The sequence below is a fragment of the Temnothorax longispinosus genome, chromosome 3 (assembly GCF_030848805.1).
Source record: "Temnothorax longispinosus isolate EJ_2023e chromosome 3, Tlon_JGU_v1, whole genome shotgun sequence".
Lineage (NCBI taxonomy): Eukaryota > Metazoa > Arthropoda > Insecta > Hymenoptera > Formicidae > Temnothorax > Temnothorax longispinosus.
In genome coordinates this window covers 11,866,302-11,885,353 of record NC_092360.1, presented here as the reverse complement: position 1 = coordinate 11,885,353, position 19,052 = coordinate 11,866,302, and the positions used below count along the sequence as shown (strand labels likewise).

The following is a 19,052-nucleotide window of genomic DNA, read 5'->3' as shown; positions in this document are numbered from 1 at the left end:
TATTTGTACGAAATGCTTCATTTGCATTTATTTTTATATTGAAACAAAAGAAAGAGAATAATGGAGAAGTAGATGTAAAGCGATAGGAATTTATGAAACACAATTTATTAATGTAATATATTTAGATAATTTTATATGGGGTTTTCAAGACGCTTTATTCGACAATTTATAGAAATATTGAAAATAACGTACTGCTCAGTAATTACGTACCTACAATCTAAAACAGAAATAATAACAACCACATCGCTATGCATGTAGAAGATCGTCATCGCTGTCCGATTGACACTGCGTAGGATCGGAAGCGTCGAGCAAAAGTCTAGCTTCCTCAGTGGTATCGACCTATATGAAAAAGCAAGGTGTACATGTAGCATATATACGGTATTTTAATAAAGAAAAATTATGTAACATTATAAACGTTTTAAAGTGAGAAGAACGGAGCAAACGTACTCTACAATATTGGACACGACCTGAGCCTCTTCTGAAACTAAACAGGTTTGTCCAGGAATGACAGCATGCCCTTTCTACTGGATTTCGGAAATAAATTAAAGCGGCTAACACCGCGATCACAGTTAATACTACGCCAGCTACCGCTCCAGCTGTAAGCATAAATATTAATCATCATAATATTAATAAGCATTATGCCGAAATAAACCGAGACAAATAGAAAGAAATAAATCAGGTGCAAAAAAAGAAGAATTGATAAATTCATTATTAAAGTATAAAATAATGTTATTCTTTAATATTTTTCAACGTAAAATAATTCGACAAATGTTTGAAGATAAGAGAAATTAACAATTTTATTTTGTTGTTTTCCTCAGTTATATAATAGAAATACTCTTATCACTTGCCTCGGTCTGTCCCACTAAATTCAGAGTTGAAATCTAATTATAAAGAAATATATGGCTGTTTACCGTGACTAGGAGAAAATTGTTCCAAGAGAATCCTGGAGGACGATGCATCTTCCCGAGACATATTCCGAGAATTGGCATGTTTCACGCAGATCACTTCGGTGTGCCACTCGAATTCCGCGCTGCATTGCGACTCCTGGGGATCATGAGAAAAAAAAAAGAAGAAAAGAGTGACACCAAGTCGGATATGAATTCGCAGCGTTAGTTTAATGTAAATTTTACATTAAATTAATTTACTCGGTGACTGCATCTGATAACTGTCCAGAGACTGAAACGCGTGACCGATATGACAATCTTATCCATCTCAGTTATAAATAAATGTTATATATGTATATTTTATACGACCGACGATATTCAAAAGCGTAATTACGGAGAAAAAAAACGGTACATCGAGCGAATCGCCGAGAAAGCGGGACGTTAAAATTTTTATTTCAAGATATGAAAAATTGTGAGAAACGAAACTTGTGGTTCTCAATATTTTAGGATCCTCACATTCAGTGTAAACTAAAAAAAAAATAAGTCGTCATATATTTTAAAATTTTCTTGCACGATTTCAAATTGGACAATTTAAGATGATATAAGAATAGTTGAATTTGATATCAATCAATATAACGTGAGAAATACAGGTGAAATAAAGGTCAACTTCATATTTTTTAAAGTCTGATCATCTTATACAAATACATATACATATGTATGTAACAATTTCATTGATGTTATATAATATACAAAGATTTCAACGATAGGAATGATAATAAAATATCATTAGCACCTGGCCCCTCTTCTATTGTCGCTATTCTTATCAAGCTCGCGTATTAATATTATCAAAATGCCGGATACATTTCGCATTTCATCGAATAGATAAGTGGTAACCGAATAAAAGAGTGCCAATCGAGAAAAGTCCACAGGCTAAAAAAGATTATTTAGAAGAAACAGATGCAAAGTGTAGCGTGATAAACGTATATTACGTAAAAAAGTAAAAAAGATCCGCATTATACACAGAGATGTGTACGTAAAACAGATACATATATTATACAGAGACAAAAAATTGTTACACAAGTTTTCTATCGTCCAGCGCTTGTAATTTCCGACTGACGTGATGCGAGTGCGACTCCACACACACGATTCAGACATTTATGGCCCCGGTGTACATCTGTGCTACATCTATTGCTGATAGTAGATAAAGAGAGACGGCGAGCGCGAACGAGACCGAGCGAGAGGAGGAACAGGAGGAGTACAAGTCGGACAAAGAGAAAATAAGAGGGGGTGGGGTTGAGAGGAAAGGGGGGGACAGGGGGACAGGTTGTTCACAATGAGCTGGAGTCAGTCCGGTGCCAGAGCATGCCAGAGTGCGCGGTCGTGCGGTCGAATTGATAGTGTCCCAGTGACAGCTCCGATGAGTCAAATCGGGTTTCTCTACGTTGGGACCGTTCGCCAGCAGCCGCGGCGATCCTCCTCTACTTTCGGCATTTAGAATTTTGCCGCTGGCGAATTCGAAGAGACAGAGTGCCGTCAGAACAAATTCTCTTTCTTTTTTTGTTTTTATATAATACAGGAAGATTGTGCGGAAGATCACGTGTCGCGCGCGTACGCGTATAATACGAGAGGTGTAGATACACGTACGCGCGTTTGTGATATTCGTTACTGGGTAACAATCTATTGTCGCCCGACGGTGGAAAAACGGAAAAGGCGGTGGAAAGGGAGGCCCCCCGCAAATGGTCGTAACGTAGCCCACCATATTGCGATTGGTGAGTAAAAACGACGCGCGTTTGCGGACGGACGGACGTATCGTTTCCGCGTAACGGTTCAGGCACCGCCTCGCGCGCCTGACCGACCATCCCGGATCCGCATGCAGGATCGGATCCAGCCGATTTTGCTCGTGGTCAATAGATCTCCAGCCCAGACAGCGCAGTGTCCGAAATCGGGACGTGAGACCCGATTTTGGACATCGTGTCGCCTGGGAGCGATCTCGTTCGGAAAAAGGAAAAAAAAAAGGTGCGGGTGTTCCGCAACCGCTGACTAACAATATTGCCGCCATATTGTTTGCAGACTCGCCAATCGAAATTCGTTTTCCAAGAATCAAGTGGTCAATAACGATCGAAATTCAACAACGTCGCACCGCCTGAATTCCTTATCGCAAAGGGAACATGTTTGCGCTTGCTCTTCTCCCCTCCTCCTCCCGCGCGCTTGATAGGCTGACATATAGAAATTTGAAAATGCAAAAAGAAAGATCTTCTATATTCTGATGAACCGCGTAAATTAATTACATTGAGGCAGATTTAGCTTTATTTGTATCTTATGAGAAAATAAAAGTTTTAGACATAAGACGTTATTAAGACGTCTCTAAGACGTTTTATGTCCTAATTGTCTGGGAAATGGAAATAGAATAATTTAAATAGGAAATTTTATATTACAAATTCAATATTTTTATTTATGAATTCTATCAATTTTACACCTGTACAAATGATAGACTTCATAAATAAAAATATATACCTATTTACACGTCGCTATTAATCGGGTTTAGCAACATCTTTTTTTTAACGAGGGGGAAACCTTATGTACATGAGAGCATCCTCGGGAAAGGACCAGGGGGTATATCGGATTCCTTTTTCCCGGATGACCTTTTTCGGGTGCATTGGTAAGGGTACCCCGGGAACCAACATTTGCAATACTTCCGGGAGGGTTTAGTAACATCTGTAGTTATTTTATTCTCATTCAAAGAAATCTTGAAATCTTAAAATCTTGATTTTGTCAGAGAAATACAGAAGATATCCTACTTTTCATAATTTTATTTTGAGTTGCACAATCGCAACAACTTATTTATGTTCATATATAGTCATCAATGGAGACTAACTTTAATCTCGTTAGGTAAAGTTTACCTTTTATCTCTTTTTTTTTTAATTTTAAGAATTAGAAAAAGATAAAAGTAAGATAAACCAAGATCAAAATTAATCTACATTGGTGGAAATAGAAATTAGCGTTTACACGTTTCCTTAAAACCGGACTTATAAGTTTACCTTTCTTCATCAAAGTGCAGAGTAATAACAATTATTATAAAGCCGGATTTAATTGAACATTTGTACGACATCTTACGCCAGTAATTATAACTACGGATGTTATTAAGCCCGACTAATAGTAAATGTGTAAACATCGTCCCATCTTTTCATAAACAGATCAGGCGTACTGACAACGCCTGAATATGGTGGGTAAGTCAGGCCCTGGCATGACGCAAACAACGTTCGTTCGTGTAGGCACGCGCCAAGGACGATCCGCACATAACTGGCGTTTCGTTGATCGAATCGTAGCCGAGCCGTTTGGTATTCCCAAGGATCAGGATACGCCGCTTTCTTTTCCTGTTTTTTTTTCCTACCGTCACGCGACGTTCGTCTATCTAATCGAGCCGTTTGGTATTACCAAGGATCGGGATATACCGCTTTCTTTTTCTCTTTTTTTTTCCTACCGTCACGACGTTCGTCTCTCTAAAGTAAATCAACAAGGCCCGTAAGATCCGTTCTCCTCACAATCCCACAAGCTCGGTCATTACCACTGGGTAATAACGTGCTCTTTGGGAATGTCCCGAGCCCCGACGACGCCGTTGTGACTTTACAGCGCGTTTACACGTCCGGTGTTTATATAACGCGAGACATAATTGAAACATATCCAAGAAAGATACGCGACAAGAAAGCGAGAGAAGCAAAGGAGTCGTGTCGTATCGCGGGAATCGAGATATAATTGTAGCCTAATGAACTTTGTGGATCCGGGTGTCTATCGATCTTTTTTTTTCCTCAATGTTGCTAACTAATCTCAAATTGAAATGTCGGACAGTAAGTAAACTGTCGAACGCGTGAGAGCGTGTGCTCCAATAAGAGGATCTCCGATAAGAGAAAAAAGCGAAATTATATACGTCATGTTTGTAAAAAGAAAGAGCGGGATGTTTTATGTAGTTTCGTATACTTGTGTGGAAACGAATGTATACATATATGTATACACGGAGAATGGAAAATAAAAACAGAGGAAGTGAAAAAATATCGCGGAGCGTGCAAAGATCACGTGTTATCATTAATATGATAGCACTTTTTACGCAGAAATTGCCCGCCGCGAACGCAATTTGCGGGGACATATTCGATATAAATGACAATTCACGAGAATTTATCGGATTGGTTCATTTGCTGCAAAAACATCGATAATTTCTTTTTCCCAAGTCTCAGGGAAAGTCTCACTTTAAATATTTTTTAAGCAACCAATTGCGAAACATCCTTTTACGTAATTAGATAAAATAAAAGATTCGAAACTTCCCTCTCTTTCTCTTTCTTTCTAGGTAAAAGTGTTGAAACCAATGAGCATTTAATTAATAAATACGTAGCTTTATTTCCAGCTTTACTCGAGGCTCAGCGCGATGAATCTTTGGTCCAACACTTGCATGTGTAATTGATAAAGAAAATTAATCAGTAAAATCTGCGATTAAGTCTTGACGATTTTGTGTTTATATTTCTACCAATGTAGATTAATTTAAATCTCGGTTTATAACTTACTTTTCATCTTTTTCGAGTTCTAAGAATTAGAAAAAGATGAAAAGTAAATTAAACCGAAATTTAAGTTTTAATCGTGTTTTTTGTGTACCTCTGCAATCATCGCATCGACCTTTAACATTTTTAAGAAATGTTAACGCAAATATCAGAAAGATCCATCATAATTACGATATTTCATGAATTCTAAGAAGCAGAAAAAGATAAAAGGTAAATTAAATCGAGATATTTAAGTTAATCTGTATTAATATATAGAGATGGACATTAGCCGTCTTTTTTGTACCTCTGCAATCATCGCTTCAACCTTTAACATTCTTATAAGAAATGTCGTCGCAAATGTCAGAAAGATCCGTCAGTCGTCAGAATTATGGAATTTAATGGATTTTAAAAAGTAGAAAAAGATAAAAAGTAAATTAAATCGAGATTTAAGTTAATCTGCATTAATGTAGAAATGAATATTAGTCGTCTTTCTTATGTACCTCTGCAATCGTCGCCTCGGTCTTAACATTCTTAGGAAATGTCGTCGCAAATCTCAGAAAGACCCGTCAGAATCACGGAATTTGGATAAAATCTCGAGCGTGTTATTTGTTTGCGTTAAATGCATGCGGTTTAACGAGTATTAATATCTTACCGGTTATCGTGTTTATCAGCGATACCGGCGAATTAGATTTTTCAAGTTTAACATGGTGCTCTCGAACGGTGTAAAAACGAACACCGATCGAAGAAAAAACTCAATAGTTTTTGAATGAAAGATAATAGTAATCAATCACGCCGATAGCGTATCATTTTCGCATGTTCTTAATGCTATTTTCATACGATTACTTAAGATTAAGATATAGCCGAACAATAATGCGGCGTAATACATGGAAAAGAAAAAGTACATCCGGAGATATGTTAAAAACTTTCAGTGATTTTTCAAAATTATCTTCGACCCAAAAACTATTTCATATTTACGACATTAGTTAAACATTTGTACCAATTATGCATACCTTGTTACAAAACATTAAATAAATCAAAATTATCTATTCAATTTACAATAATATTTTGAACACAAAATAATAGATCTTCCTTTCTTTCTCTCTTTTGGAAAAATCTTGTGAGATATGGATCGTCATTATAATTGAAAAAATTCTTAAATCTCAAATTTTTTAATCTTGAAAAGTAAAATTCACGTATACTTGAATTTAATACAATGAATGAAGTTTTTGTGGTTCAGTTTTATTTCGAACCTGAATTTCGTAAGAATTAAAATCGAATTTCATTAAAATCAATCTTATTTTATATAATATACGAAAATTGCAAATGCGGCTATAATTATAAAATAATCAATTTAAAGGAGAATCTGTTTTTAAAAAATTGGAGATTTTGAAACATCCTGTATATATATCTCCGTTTATATCTATATACTTTTCGACCTTTATAAGCCTCAAAATAATTGATTCTCTCATTTCGGTTCGGATTAATTTCCATCGATAATGAATTAAACGATAGGTTTTTCCTCGTTGTAAAACTATTTCTTAACTATAATACTGCGAATAGATTATTCGCATAGATGGATAACGATTTACGTGAGTGTGGATTTACCTAATACCATACACCTTGTAACGCTAATGTTTTTTTTTTACGAGAGGTATAAATAAATAAAAAAGTAACAGCGAATATACGATTACTATGAATTGCAAATAATTTGCGGTAAATTTCTAAGAAACAGGTTTATAATGATGCTGTTTTTTTTACCGTCCACAAAATAGATACAAAACGATTGCTGCCAACTGAAGATAAATTATACACTACAAATAATAACAGCTTCGTGCCAGAAGTTTCCCCGTTTTTTATCAGTTTCTGATTCAGATAAAATGCCACATTTTTTACAAAAAAAAAAGGGGGAATATACAATTTGTTGTTCGGTTCGCCATACGGTAGAATCCGATAAATATGTATAAGTATTTCGTTGAAAAATAAATATATCTTCATTGAGATCCCGGATTAAGGAAATACCAAGAATGTGACCTAGTCTTTTACTGTAATAGTTTTCGTGTGCAATTATCTCGTTTGTAAACACATTAAGGCTTCCACGAATCTTACTAGTAGGATCTTCTACCTACTGTCATAATGTAAATTTTATTTTTATTAAAAGCTTTAAAACTTCATTATTTGGAGTACATGAAAACGAAGCCCCAACGATCGTGTTTTTAATCATTCGGTGGATCCTTTTGAAATTTATAGTTTTTATACGAGTCGTCCAGTAGCTATCACAATATAACATTATAATTGTAGAATTTAAATCAGAGATCGAGCTGCAATACCTCATGAACTACAAGCGATTAAATTTTCGTAATTAAATAAAAATATGTAGAAAGATACAGGTTATTCTCGTTGCTATACTCTGCTATATATTTTTTTACGTATCACAATATCAAATAAAATGAAAAGCATATCCATAAATAAAATTTGATACAAAACAAAATATACTTTTTCTTATGTACAAGAGAAATTTATGTATGCCTGCACATAAATTCATATTTTAATTATAAATACAGATTTTTAAAAAATTTTATACAATATGAATAAATATATAAGAAAAAAATGTGTAATATATGAGAGTATTGGCAACTGTAAAAGCATAGCAACGAGCTTATCTCGAAAAGAGGAAGTGTTACATTTATCTAAGCCACGATACTTCCAATTTTGAGTGTTCTGCTTGATATTTGCGAAAGAATAAATTAATATTGAAAGAAAATAATATTAATAATTGTAATAAAATAATTGAAGAGTACAGAGGAAAAACGATCAAAGTCCACTTTTTATCGAAATTGATCTAATGCTATCTCGTGACATTTTCAAAGAACTTTTATAATTCTTATCTGTTTTGATCAAGAACAGTTACAAGTCATTCGAAATACGTCCGAAAGATGTACCACGCTAGGGAAAAACGATCCTAATTCACGCGCTTGTGAAGAACCATCAGAGTCAGACGTAAACACTAACAAGGAGAACTTGGGGGCTGCGGAATTCGGCCTTACAACAATGGTATATACGAAGCTAAAATATTTTTTTGTTAGTAATTCTTGAATAGCTGGCGAATAGCCAATAATATTTTAGGTACACACTCAGGGAATCTCTTACAAACTGTTAACGTATGATTCATATCTGCGTTTCGCAGCCCGTAAGTTCTCCTTGTAAGTAAATACACTATGCATTCCGATATTCACTGCCAGTATTTTTTTTCAATAGTTTCCTAAAATATCTGATGTCTTAAAACTTAAAAATGCGTTTTTCTCGAAATTATCCCGGAGGGACATTGATCGGTTTTCCCCTGTACCCTTCAACTGTAATCGAATAAGTAATTAATAAAATAATGCACAACAATAAAAAATGTGTGTTTATGTTTTAAACAGATATCTGAGGATCAGACTAAACACAAGATGATCACTCGTGAAGCATTTGCAATATTGGCTATTGCTCTGGGCAGCGTTTCCACTTTACATTGCCCAACAAATCAGTCGTGCATCTGTGCTCCGAGTGTCGATGGAGGAATCGAGATAAACTGTATAACGAAGAATGACTCCTCGTTTCTCGTGAACATTCAACAAGGCCAATTTATAAAAGTACGTCTCCACTAGTTACGAGCGTTTTGCATTTATTAAAACACAGTTACAGAGATCTATGCGAAAAATTAAATTATTCGTCCCAACCATTCCAAAACCTTTATATTCAAAGACCGGGTGATTCAGAGCACCCATGCCAGCCTTTTTTTTAATATGACGTGACAGGAAAGAAAAAAATTTGCATTACTAATGGGCACCTAAAGTAATCATCGATGATGGTTCTTCAAACATGGTTCGGTTCAGTTTAGCAGTTGGTTTGGCTGCGCTGTAATTTTGACGACATTCAAAAACGACTGGCACGAGTGTTCTGAATTACCCAATGTACTCAAAAATTTGGAATAGACCACAAATTGATTCTTAGCCAGCAATATTATAAAATAGAGATTATAAATTCTTCGTAGCTCATCATTCTTTTTAATATTTGATGGAATCTCTCATTCTTTAATTTTTTCTTTAATCAATCATTCTACAGAAACAAATATAAAAAATTTAAGAATGAATATATATGAATATTCGTCATCTAATCATCTGATATATTTTCTATTCTGTCCTCGTTTTTTAATTTTTTCAGAAAAATATTTGGAACAATAAAATATTTGGAACTATAATACCATTTAAAAATTTTTAAAAAACATAGAAAATCTTTGCGTTATCCTAAGATATTTTCATAAATTTTTTATACTCTTTTTTTTTAATGAATCAAATTTGCATCAGTGGGTGTTTTCTTTTTTACACAGATCGTATGCATTAATTCTCCGGAATGGTCAGATTTCCACTTGGACGTGTCGTCCTTGCCGGAATTTAAGACTATCAAAACGATGTTCTTCTCCAGGTGTGATTTACCGACTAACAACAGTTTAGGCAAAATCACGCAAACGCTAGGAATCACCGGCGTGGAAAAATTGGTCTTTCAATCGTACAAGAATTTGAGCTTCGCCCTGGTCAAGCATCATTTGGATGACTTCGAAAATTTGAAGTCTCTGTCTTTAACGAGCAACAATGTGTCCTACGCAGATAAAGATCTATTAGCTGGTCTAGTCAACTTAACGAACCTCAACTTGCGCGACAACAATTTACACCAAGTCACAGGATTTTTCAACTACACCCCCGGACTGCAGTTGCTCGAATTGGGCGACAATGCTCTGCAATCGATAGAACCAGGCACATTCGACAATCTGAAAAATCTGACGTTTCTCAACTTATGGAAAAATCATTTAACCGAGCCTCGATCGGGAATTTTCGACGAGCTCGTCGCTCTCAAGAGCCTCGATCTCAATTTGAATTACATGGTCAAGTTACCGGAAGACATCTTCGCGAAGCTCGAAAACCTCGAGGTTCTCAACTTATCTCGAAACAATTTCACAAATTTACCGAAGAATCTGTTACAAAATAACACGAAACTACGCAATTTCACTCTGTTTGACAACAAGCGAAATATGACAACCTTGCCAGATGCATTTTTCGCTAATTTAACGAAACTGGAGATGTTGAAATTGAAAAGAAACGGATTTGTCACGCTACCGGAAGATCTCTTCTGGGGATGTACTTCGCTAATTAATATAAATTTGGAACGAAACTATCTTCGAACCTTACCTAGATACATTTTCCGGGATTTGAAGGGACTCAAAATTTTGGAATTGAATTTTAACGATCTTCAAAGTTTGCCCGATTATATCTTCTTGAATACGGAGCATTTAGTAAAATTAGATTTATCAAAAAATCGAATTACTTCCATTTCCACGTACGTTTAAATGACTGTTATTATACGAACGATAACAATTGCTTGTGTTTTTCATACTTTTATCAATAGATAATTCTTTGCAGTGACCTATTCAGTGGATTGCGCGCTTTGGAGGAACTAAATATACAAGAAAATCAGCTGATAACTATTTCCAACCAAGGTTTCAGTTCCTTAATACACTTGAAGATTGCAAATTTGTCCTACAATAATCTTACTTTACAAAGAGATTCTACTATTGATAAATCGCCTATTATCGATAAGTCGCCTTTTCACGATTGCTCGGATTTAGAGGAATTATATTTAGCCAATAACAGTATTTCGGAAATATTTAGTGACTGGATTGTAAGCGATGTACGACTCCGAAAATTGGATCTCAAATACAACAATATATCTTCTATTCAAGTAAGTAAAATTATCTGGAAAAAAAAGCACCTCTCTAAAACTGACATAAATGCGACAGATAGATTTATAAGATATTTATAGACGATAATATTTGACGGTACTTTTTCTTTTCTAATTTCAGACTACAGATATGCAGTTTATATCGAGTAATATCAAAGTGGATTTGACTCACAATAAAATAAAGCACATCTTCTTACGCGATGCGGAATTCACAGTAATTGATACACAGGCTTCTCAAGACGCGATAATATTAGTCGATGATAATCCGTTAGAATGCGATTGTCGATTGTACGACTTTCTACGTTATATCGAGGGCAGAATGCATCCTAAAGTCCAAAATTATTTCCACATAATACCAGGAAATTTAACTTGCCAAAGCCCGGACGAGTTGAAGAATGTGCGCGTTAAAGACTTGAATTCTAAAACATTCACGTGTGTGCTAAAGGAACCCAAAGTGTGTCCCGAAAAGTGCGACTGTTTTATAAGACCCGAGGACAGAGCGTTCATATTCGACTGCTCTCACAAAAACTTGACTAGTGTGCCAAGCGATATGAAAAAGCCTGTCGATGGTTCCTTCCAATTCGATTTGAATTTCTCCGACAATCGGTTAACTCGCATGCCAGATTTGAAAGCAATGGGATTTGAGTCGGTGAGGAAACTTATTTTATCTCACAACGCCATTTCTGAAATTCCTCTGGACAGATTATCCAACACACTACAGGTGCGTAAATTTATCTTTTATATAGAATATTTGATTGATAAGAAAGAATTAAAAAATCTAGTAAAGGTATTCATAAGAATAGATTTAAAAAATTAATAAAATGCGCGGGTCAATCTTAATTTTTTCAGATTGTCTTGTAAAGTAATACACATAAAATAAAGGGAAAAAAAGATAGGATTAAGTTGCACTTCAATTAAAATTTAACATCGAATTCTATTTCAGGTCTTGGAGCTACATAACAACAACATGTCAAGAATACATCCTAAAGTGCTAGAATTCCTGAAACAATCTACGAATTTAACTCGATTAACGTTACACGAAAACCCATGGGAATGCGATTGCGAAGCTAAGGATTTTCTAAGTTTCATTCAAGCGAAATTCACGAATCTGACCGATCTGCTTAAAGTGACGTGTTCGGGAAGGAACATTTCCGTATCGGAAATGAAAATGGATGATTTTTGCCCGTTGTACACGACAGTGATTATCGGCATTTGTATAGTAATCTCTCTAGCGGGATTTCTTATCGGCATCTTTGGGCTACTCTATTACAAATACCAACAGCAAATTAAGGTGTGGCTTTTCGCGCATCAGTGGTGCTTATGGTTCGTAACGGAAGAGGAGTTAGATAAGGAAAAATTGTACGACGCATTCGTGAGCTACTCGCACAAGGACCACGACTTCGTTGTGGACGAACTGGTGCCCAAGTTGGAAAACGGTCCGACGCCGTTCAAGCTCTGCCTTCACTATCGGAATTTTATACCGGGCGAATGGATCCCGGCGAATATCGCCATCGCCGTAGAAAATTCCAGACGGACGATAGTAGTGCTGTCGCCGAACTTCCTGAAGAGCGTCTGGGGAAGGATGGAATTTCGTGCCGCCCACAGTCAAGCGTTGAGCGAAGGTCGAGCGCGAGTGATATTAATCTTGTGCGGCGACATCGGCCCTACCGACGACCTGGACCCAGAACTGAAGGCGTACTTAAGCATGAACACGTATGTCAAATGGGGAGATCCCTGGTTTTGGGACAAATTGAGATACGCGCTGCCGCATCAGCCTGAACCCGCGCGAAACAGCATCGCCGGGAAGAAAATCTTCGAGAATCACCAACTGTACATTCAAACGAACGGAGAAAAGAAGGAGCTCATCTATCCAATTGGGCTTCCTGAGACTCCACCGATCACTACGCCGCCGGCCGACACGCTTAAAAAGTTCACGTGTGATAAAGAGTCGGAGGTAAAATTGATTTCGAATGGGTACTCCCCGCGGGAGTCGTGTAAGTTGAATGGAAACAAAGCGATCATTCTCTCACCCGAACATTTAATGAAACGCGACAATGAAGAATGTATTGTCTGATAGCACGAAGGTAGAAGTATCCATGAAAGATAGTAACTAGTAATCATTTATAGGTCCGTCTTTGATATGTGCAATATCAAGAGCCACGCAAGAACATTTTGATATTTTTTTTTTTATTTTTTTTAAGAAGGCTTGATCTTAATTTAGAATCTTCATTCAAAACAATTAAGGATACAAACTTAAGAAAACAAAAAAAAAACAAGCAGGAAAAATGAGTGATGAGCAACTGACTGATGTTAGATTAAACTCACTATAGATATATAACTATTATTATAATTTATCGACTTTTTATCGATTCCTATAAAATTAAATAATTTTCAGAAATAACTCATTTAAGTAACTTAGATAAAATATTACTTTATATATATAGATATTTTGAACATTTACTATATTGCTATCGATATAAATTTTCGGGGAATATCTAAGAATATTTCGCTTAATCATAAGAAATACGTACTTGAATTCAAGTACTTCCTGCGGGTCATATGAGATTCCAAAATAAAATTTTTGTAACTTGTTACAAATTATAGCTTTGATTATGTGAATACTACATAATATTATCAAATGTTTAGTCCTCTCGTAAATATGTCATTTTGAAATGCATCTTTAATGGTGTAGTTTTTCGTGCAATATTGTAAGTTTTATTGTAAGGTACAGTTTAATAACTTTTATAAGAAAATACTCAAGGGTTATTTCATCTATTGTGATCCACTTAAGTCATAAAATATACCTGTGTATATAATGCAATAATATTATAATGAAAAAATAGTTTATATGATATATATAAGTTTATACGTAATATATATTTTTATATAATAGTTTATATAAGATGTTTCCTATAACTTTATTAGCATCAACGTTTAAAAACGCATTATTTTATCAATTTTTATTAAATATTGATATAATAGGAATGGGATACATCCTGTATATAAGTTAAAGTTATTAAAACAGTACCTGATAAACAATTAATTTCACTTTATAAAGTATTTTCATGCATTGATATGCAAATACATCTAATACAAAGTGCCTTGATTTTTAGTGTATATTTTTTCATACCGCCACTTTTGGACCAATTTGACAGATGTTTGTTCTTACGAAAACTCAAAGCATGTTTATAATTTTTTTCCAATTATTTTATAAGAACTTAAAAAATTTACGTTATGATACGAAGATATGCAGAATTCGTGTCATAATAATCAACATATAAATATTGCAATTATAATCATCTTTGTATAGTCTGATACTATACTTGTATATAAAAAATCTAAAACGTGCCGTATCATAAGCACACATTACACATAAAAATTTTAAAACGAAATATGCAGAGTGAATCATAGATATGTACATTATATATGTGATGCGTGTATATCTGTATATATACATAGATTTATAAAACAAGACTTAATTGTATATATTAGATCTTCAAATTTGTAAGAACTAATGTTTTTGCTAGACATTCGTGTTAGGCAATTATATCTAAATTGTCTAGAAGAAAACTTCGAAATGTCATGCATAATTAATTATATAGAAGGAAAAATTCAAAAATAAGCTTAAATTAAATTTATACAAATTTATTAATTTATGTTTTATTTATATGCTTGTACATATAAATAAAAATATTTATATATCTGTATATATATAAATGAAAATATATATTACTTAACCAGTTCACTGGTAATGACGCATATATGCGCGGAAAAAAAGTGCCACAACTGGTAATGACGCATATATGCGCACCATGAATATTTCTTCCAATTTTTAACGGATTTGAATATGACTTGGTATACCCATGCTTTTTGGGTCGCTGATTACAAATCTGAAGAATTAGGTCTTACCAGTTTTGGCACAAAACGTTGATTTCGCGTTACCAATGAACCGGTTAAAGTATAAATTTTTATTTCTTATTTTTGAAAAATTTCCTTCGTAGTTTGTAAAAAAATATTCAATCAAATTTTATATATTTTTGACTTACCAATAATAGTTTCGGTGCACCGATGCCCATGGATTCGTTACATATAAATCTTACTTCGGACGTGTAAGAATCTGTAACAAGAAAAATGTAATTTTAAGACACAATGGATAATTAATCACGAATACATTAATAAAACAGAAATGTTTAACTTACTGTTGTTACATTTACTGCCATTTGAATATTTAAGTTTTACGTCGTCACGGCTGTAATCAAAAATCACACTTCCCCGCGATCCATAACCGTTGCCTTCGCGACATACAGCAGAACCGTTGCAATATTTCTCTCCGCCGCAAATATTTAAAGCATACTCCTTGCCTTGTCTGCTTTTCACCTAGTTTTAGTTTTACTTCTGATTAGCTTTTTCAAAATGTTGATATTGTCAGCAGATATTATATATGTGCATCATGTATTGTATGCAAAGAGATACTGTTAGCGATAGCTACAAAGCTGTCATCCACATTTTAAACTCACATAATGTATCTGTTGCTTCTTGTATAATAAAGAAAGATCATATTCATATGAAAGGAAACTATCCTTTATAGTACATGGCGCTGTCCAACCTCCCATCACTGCTCCACATGCTATACTCGTATTCCACTCAAATACATAAGTACAATTAGCATAATGTTTATATACTGGAAGTCCCTGAAATATGAAAAACATGAAAATGTATTAAACTTTATAAAATAAACTAGACAGTACATACATTTAAGTAGAATTTTAAGCTTATTACTAAAGACGTTAATTCTTTAATGATAAATGAAGCTACAACAAAATAATGGACTTTCTTACAAATTCTTTCAACTGTAAAGTTCGATCTCGAGTTGAAGGATAAATTTATCATTAAAATTCAGATTAAAACACTTAGAAAGTTTCTGTTACCTGATTATTATTATTGCAAATAAATGTAAAATTTGAAGATATCGTTTTAGCTGGATTCTCGGGACATTGTGATCCATTGATATAACGTAACACTGTTCGTAGATCTTTATTTAATGTTGGATTGTCCTCAGGAAATCCTAAACTCTGTTAAATTATTTTAATAAAAATATGCACATATTGAAAGTTACTATACACTTCCAATTATTATGTCGGTGACTATTTAAATAACTCTGTACTTACGATTTCATTGGTATATTCATTCTTCGAATTTACCGAAACTTTACAAGCAGCACTACCATGTGCACATGTAACACCTTGAGTTGGAACCAACGGTCGGCATATATTTATGTGAAATTCTGTGCCGTTGGCTTTTATAATGTAATTATTTGTAGATTGTATAAGCGGAGTTAAGTTGATTTCATCGTCATTGTCGGTAGCACATTTAATCTAGACAAAAGAATAATCCTTTATGTATTCTGTCAAGAAGAGAAAAATCAGTAGCATGCAATGCTTAATCGTGCCTACTTTTTTCTCACAAACTAAATCTGTATTCCAGTGTATGATAGTCTGACAAGGATATTCTTTCACGAGCAATGGCTGGTTAGGCGACCCTTGTGGCTCACACAAAAATCCGATAACTGTATAGTGACGCATTCCATTTTCGCATGAATCTCCATCGGTATAATTCAAGTAAGGGCCACCTTGCTGCCATATCAGATTTGTGTTAGCTTTTCCTAACGATGTACGTTTTGAATTACATACTCCTGTATGAAGAAATGATAATTGATAGGTAAGATTTAGATCCGTCACATAATCATAATATACAACAGTTTCATGATAAAGTATAGCACCTGTATTGGTTCCACATGTATTATCTGTGAGCGCACCGCAAACTCTAAATTTTACACCGCTTGAATTTGTGACAGTAAAGTCTTTGTTCATTAGTGTTTGCAAGTTATATCTGCGTATTACAAAATGTATCAATCAAATTATAAAATTTTTATAAAATTATATATTCATATATTGATCAGTATTGATCATGTAACATCAAGGAATTATTCTTACGTGAAATTTGTAACTGGATTCGTAACGATACATTTGCCTGCTGTTTTAGCACTATGATTACGCAGGGTCTCAACATCGCACGCTGCAGCAGTATACCATATCAATTGATAATGACACACTTCTCTTCCTCCAATGTATTCTGGGGGTCTCTGGTAACAACATTATGATATTCACGTAACATATTTCTTTCATATATACATGCATAATATATTTTGTTATTATCTGATGCTATACCGTAGCTTCCAAATTACATATAAATGTAATAGTCGTTTTAACGTGTGGAGTTGAAATATTTTGCACGCATAACGCACCATCCTGGTATTCTATTTGTAAACTTCCGTTCCTAAAGAAAGGAGGTTTTTGTACCTCTCCTAAACTCGAATCTCTACAACAGAAAAACAGAAAAAAATTTATCTTAAATAAAAGAAGTTTACTGTTATAGAAAAATTATACATTTGTATATAGGTATAACGAAACTAAATTATATATTTGTATTGCATTCAATTTTAATAAAAGATTTATTCTCGCCGAACTATTACACTTACTTATCAGGATTCTCAGGATCGTCCAAACAAACTCCAGATTTAACTGGACACGTAGTACCGTGATGTATTACATTTTGGCAGACATTTAAGATTATCTTGGGTGACTTTGTTTCATTTCTCATACGAATCACATAGTTTTCTGAAGCTCTTGTTAAAAGACTTAGATCGTAATGACGTCCGGCGTTGGCAACTGTACAATTTGTTTGGGTTCTGGGTACACAAGCTAATGCTGTTTTCCATACTATGTGTAAGTTACACTCTTGGTCACCCTATAATATTTTCAAAATATTCCTATTATATATGTATATCATCCAATCTAAACGTATCCAAGAGAAACTACTTACATGCGAAAATAATTCAGGATACGAATTACTCTCCACGTCATAATCACAATACATAATAATCTTCATCGTATAATTGGTTCCGTGTAGACAACTGTCACCAGTAAAGTTAAATAAAATTCTTCCATTTTTGTTATCTACACCCGGAGGAAACCTTCCTGTATGCACCAACAAAAATTAATTGTAAAAAATGTCAAACTCACAGTACCTTGATAGATAAAATGTCACATGAACCATAGAGCATTACCTATTCCTTTCTCCGTGTTGTTTTTTATCAGACATATGGCATAACCATCTTGGTTATTGCATTTTTTAATTAATGGGGAACACAGTTGCATACGTATCATTTCATTGTCGTGCTCGATGATAACGTCTTCTTTATCAGATGACAACTTTGTTAAATTATATATAAGGTTTAACCTATGGTCAGGTACTTCGCAATAAGTTGAAGGAGTGACAGTTAAAACCTGCAATAAGAACGAAATATATAACTTTTCAGATTAACAAAAATTAATAACTTTGCGGATCAACAACCTAAAGTTAACTATTTCATCAAGAAAAATAAGATGGCTAGTTGAGCAAATGTAAATAACAAAGCTTGGGGATCATTATTTCCGGACAAATTGCCTACTTGCGTCAAAATACATGATAAATATGCAACGATGACGCGAGGCTAATATATACTTAAAAAGGTAAACACAATTAACTATGCACTACGTACAGCCGAAGTGATAATAGCCGATAAAGAGCAAAGAAAGAGTAATCCTTTCAATTTTGACATCGTTCTAGAATCAGGTCTTGCCCATTACATTATTTATCGGAATGATTCGCGATGCGGAACATCAGGTGCAGAACGAAGATGAAAATCATCGATAAGTTCCGCTGACAATTTCGAATCAGATGATTCAGGGATGCGATATGACTCAGCTGACAGCAGCAGCGCACTAGGGAGGGGAGGGGACATCGTCACGATCCTTTTTTCTTCTATAAA

The 19,052-nt window shown here is 34.5% G+C and overlaps 2 protein-coding genes across 3 annotated transcripts; one reads left to right on the top strand and one right to left on the bottom strand.

Annotated features, from left to right (window-relative positions):
- Positions 1-89: 89 nt before the first annotated feature.
- LOC139810557 (cation-independent mannose-6-phosphate receptor-like) lies at positions 90-19,025 on the bottom strand. 2 transcript variants are annotated; one of them, XM_071774209.1, is made up of 16 exons: positions 18,783-19,023; positions 18,309-18,528; positions 18,065-18,219; positions 17,721-17,989; positions 17,410-17,560; positions 17,176-17,324; positions 16,962-17,071; positions 16,636-16,874; positions 16,351-16,557; positions 16,111-16,254; positions 15,700-15,873; positions 15,382-15,559; positions 15,229-15,299; positions 912-1,044; positions 448-596; positions 90-339 (listed from the first exon to the last, which is right to left on the bottom strand). In XM_071774209.1, exons 1-16 carry the CDS (start codon positions 18,840-18,842, stop codon positions 247-249), a joined length of 2,502 nt encoding a protein of 833 aa, XP_071630310.1. In that variant the 5' UTR covers positions 18,843-19,023; the 3' UTR covers positions 90-246. The 2 variants fall into 2 exon arrangements, with proteins under 2 accessions (XP_071630310.1, XP_071630311.1); XM_071774210.1 differs by lacking the exon at positions 448-596 and having other exon boundaries at positions 18,783-19,025.
- Tl (toll like receptor) lies at positions 2,119-15,380 on the top strand. The gene is made up of 6 exons (XM_071774208.1): positions 2,119-2,653; positions 8,830-9,039; positions 9,777-10,780; positions 10,864-11,182; positions 11,304-11,903; positions 12,126-15,380. Exons 2-6 carry the CDS (start codon positions 8,857-8,859, stop codon positions 13,254-13,256), a joined length of 3,237 nt encoding a protein of 1,078 aa, XP_071630309.1. The 5' UTR covers positions 2,119-2,653; positions 8,830-8,856; the 3' UTR covers positions 13,257-15,380.
- Positions 19,026-19,052: the final 27 nt, after the last annotated feature.

Coding starts and splice junctions, on each gene's coding strand:
- Tl (XM_071774208.1), top strand. CDS start 8,857: ATGATCACTCGTGAAGCATTTGCAATATTGGCTATTGCTCTGGGCAGC. Junction 9,040..9,776: donor AACAAGGCCAATTTATAAAA/GTACGTCTCCAC, acceptor TTTTTTACACAG/ATCGTATGCATTAATTCTCC. Junction 10,781..10,863: donor CGAATTACTTCCATTTCCAC/GTACGTTTAAAT, acceptor AATTCTTTGCAG/TGACCTATTCAGTGGATTGC.
- LOC139810557 (XM_071774209.1), bottom strand. CDS start 18,842: ATGTCAAAATTGAAAGGATTACTCTTTCTTTGCTCTTTATCGGCTATT. Junction 18,220..18,308: donor CAACACGGAGAAAGGAATAG/GTAATGCTCTAT, acceptor TGGTGCATACAG/GAAGGTTTCCTCCGGGTGTA. Junction 16,875..16,961: donor TACATGTGGAACCAATACAG/GTGCTATACTTT, acceptor TTCTTCATACAG/GAGTATGTAATTCAAAACGT.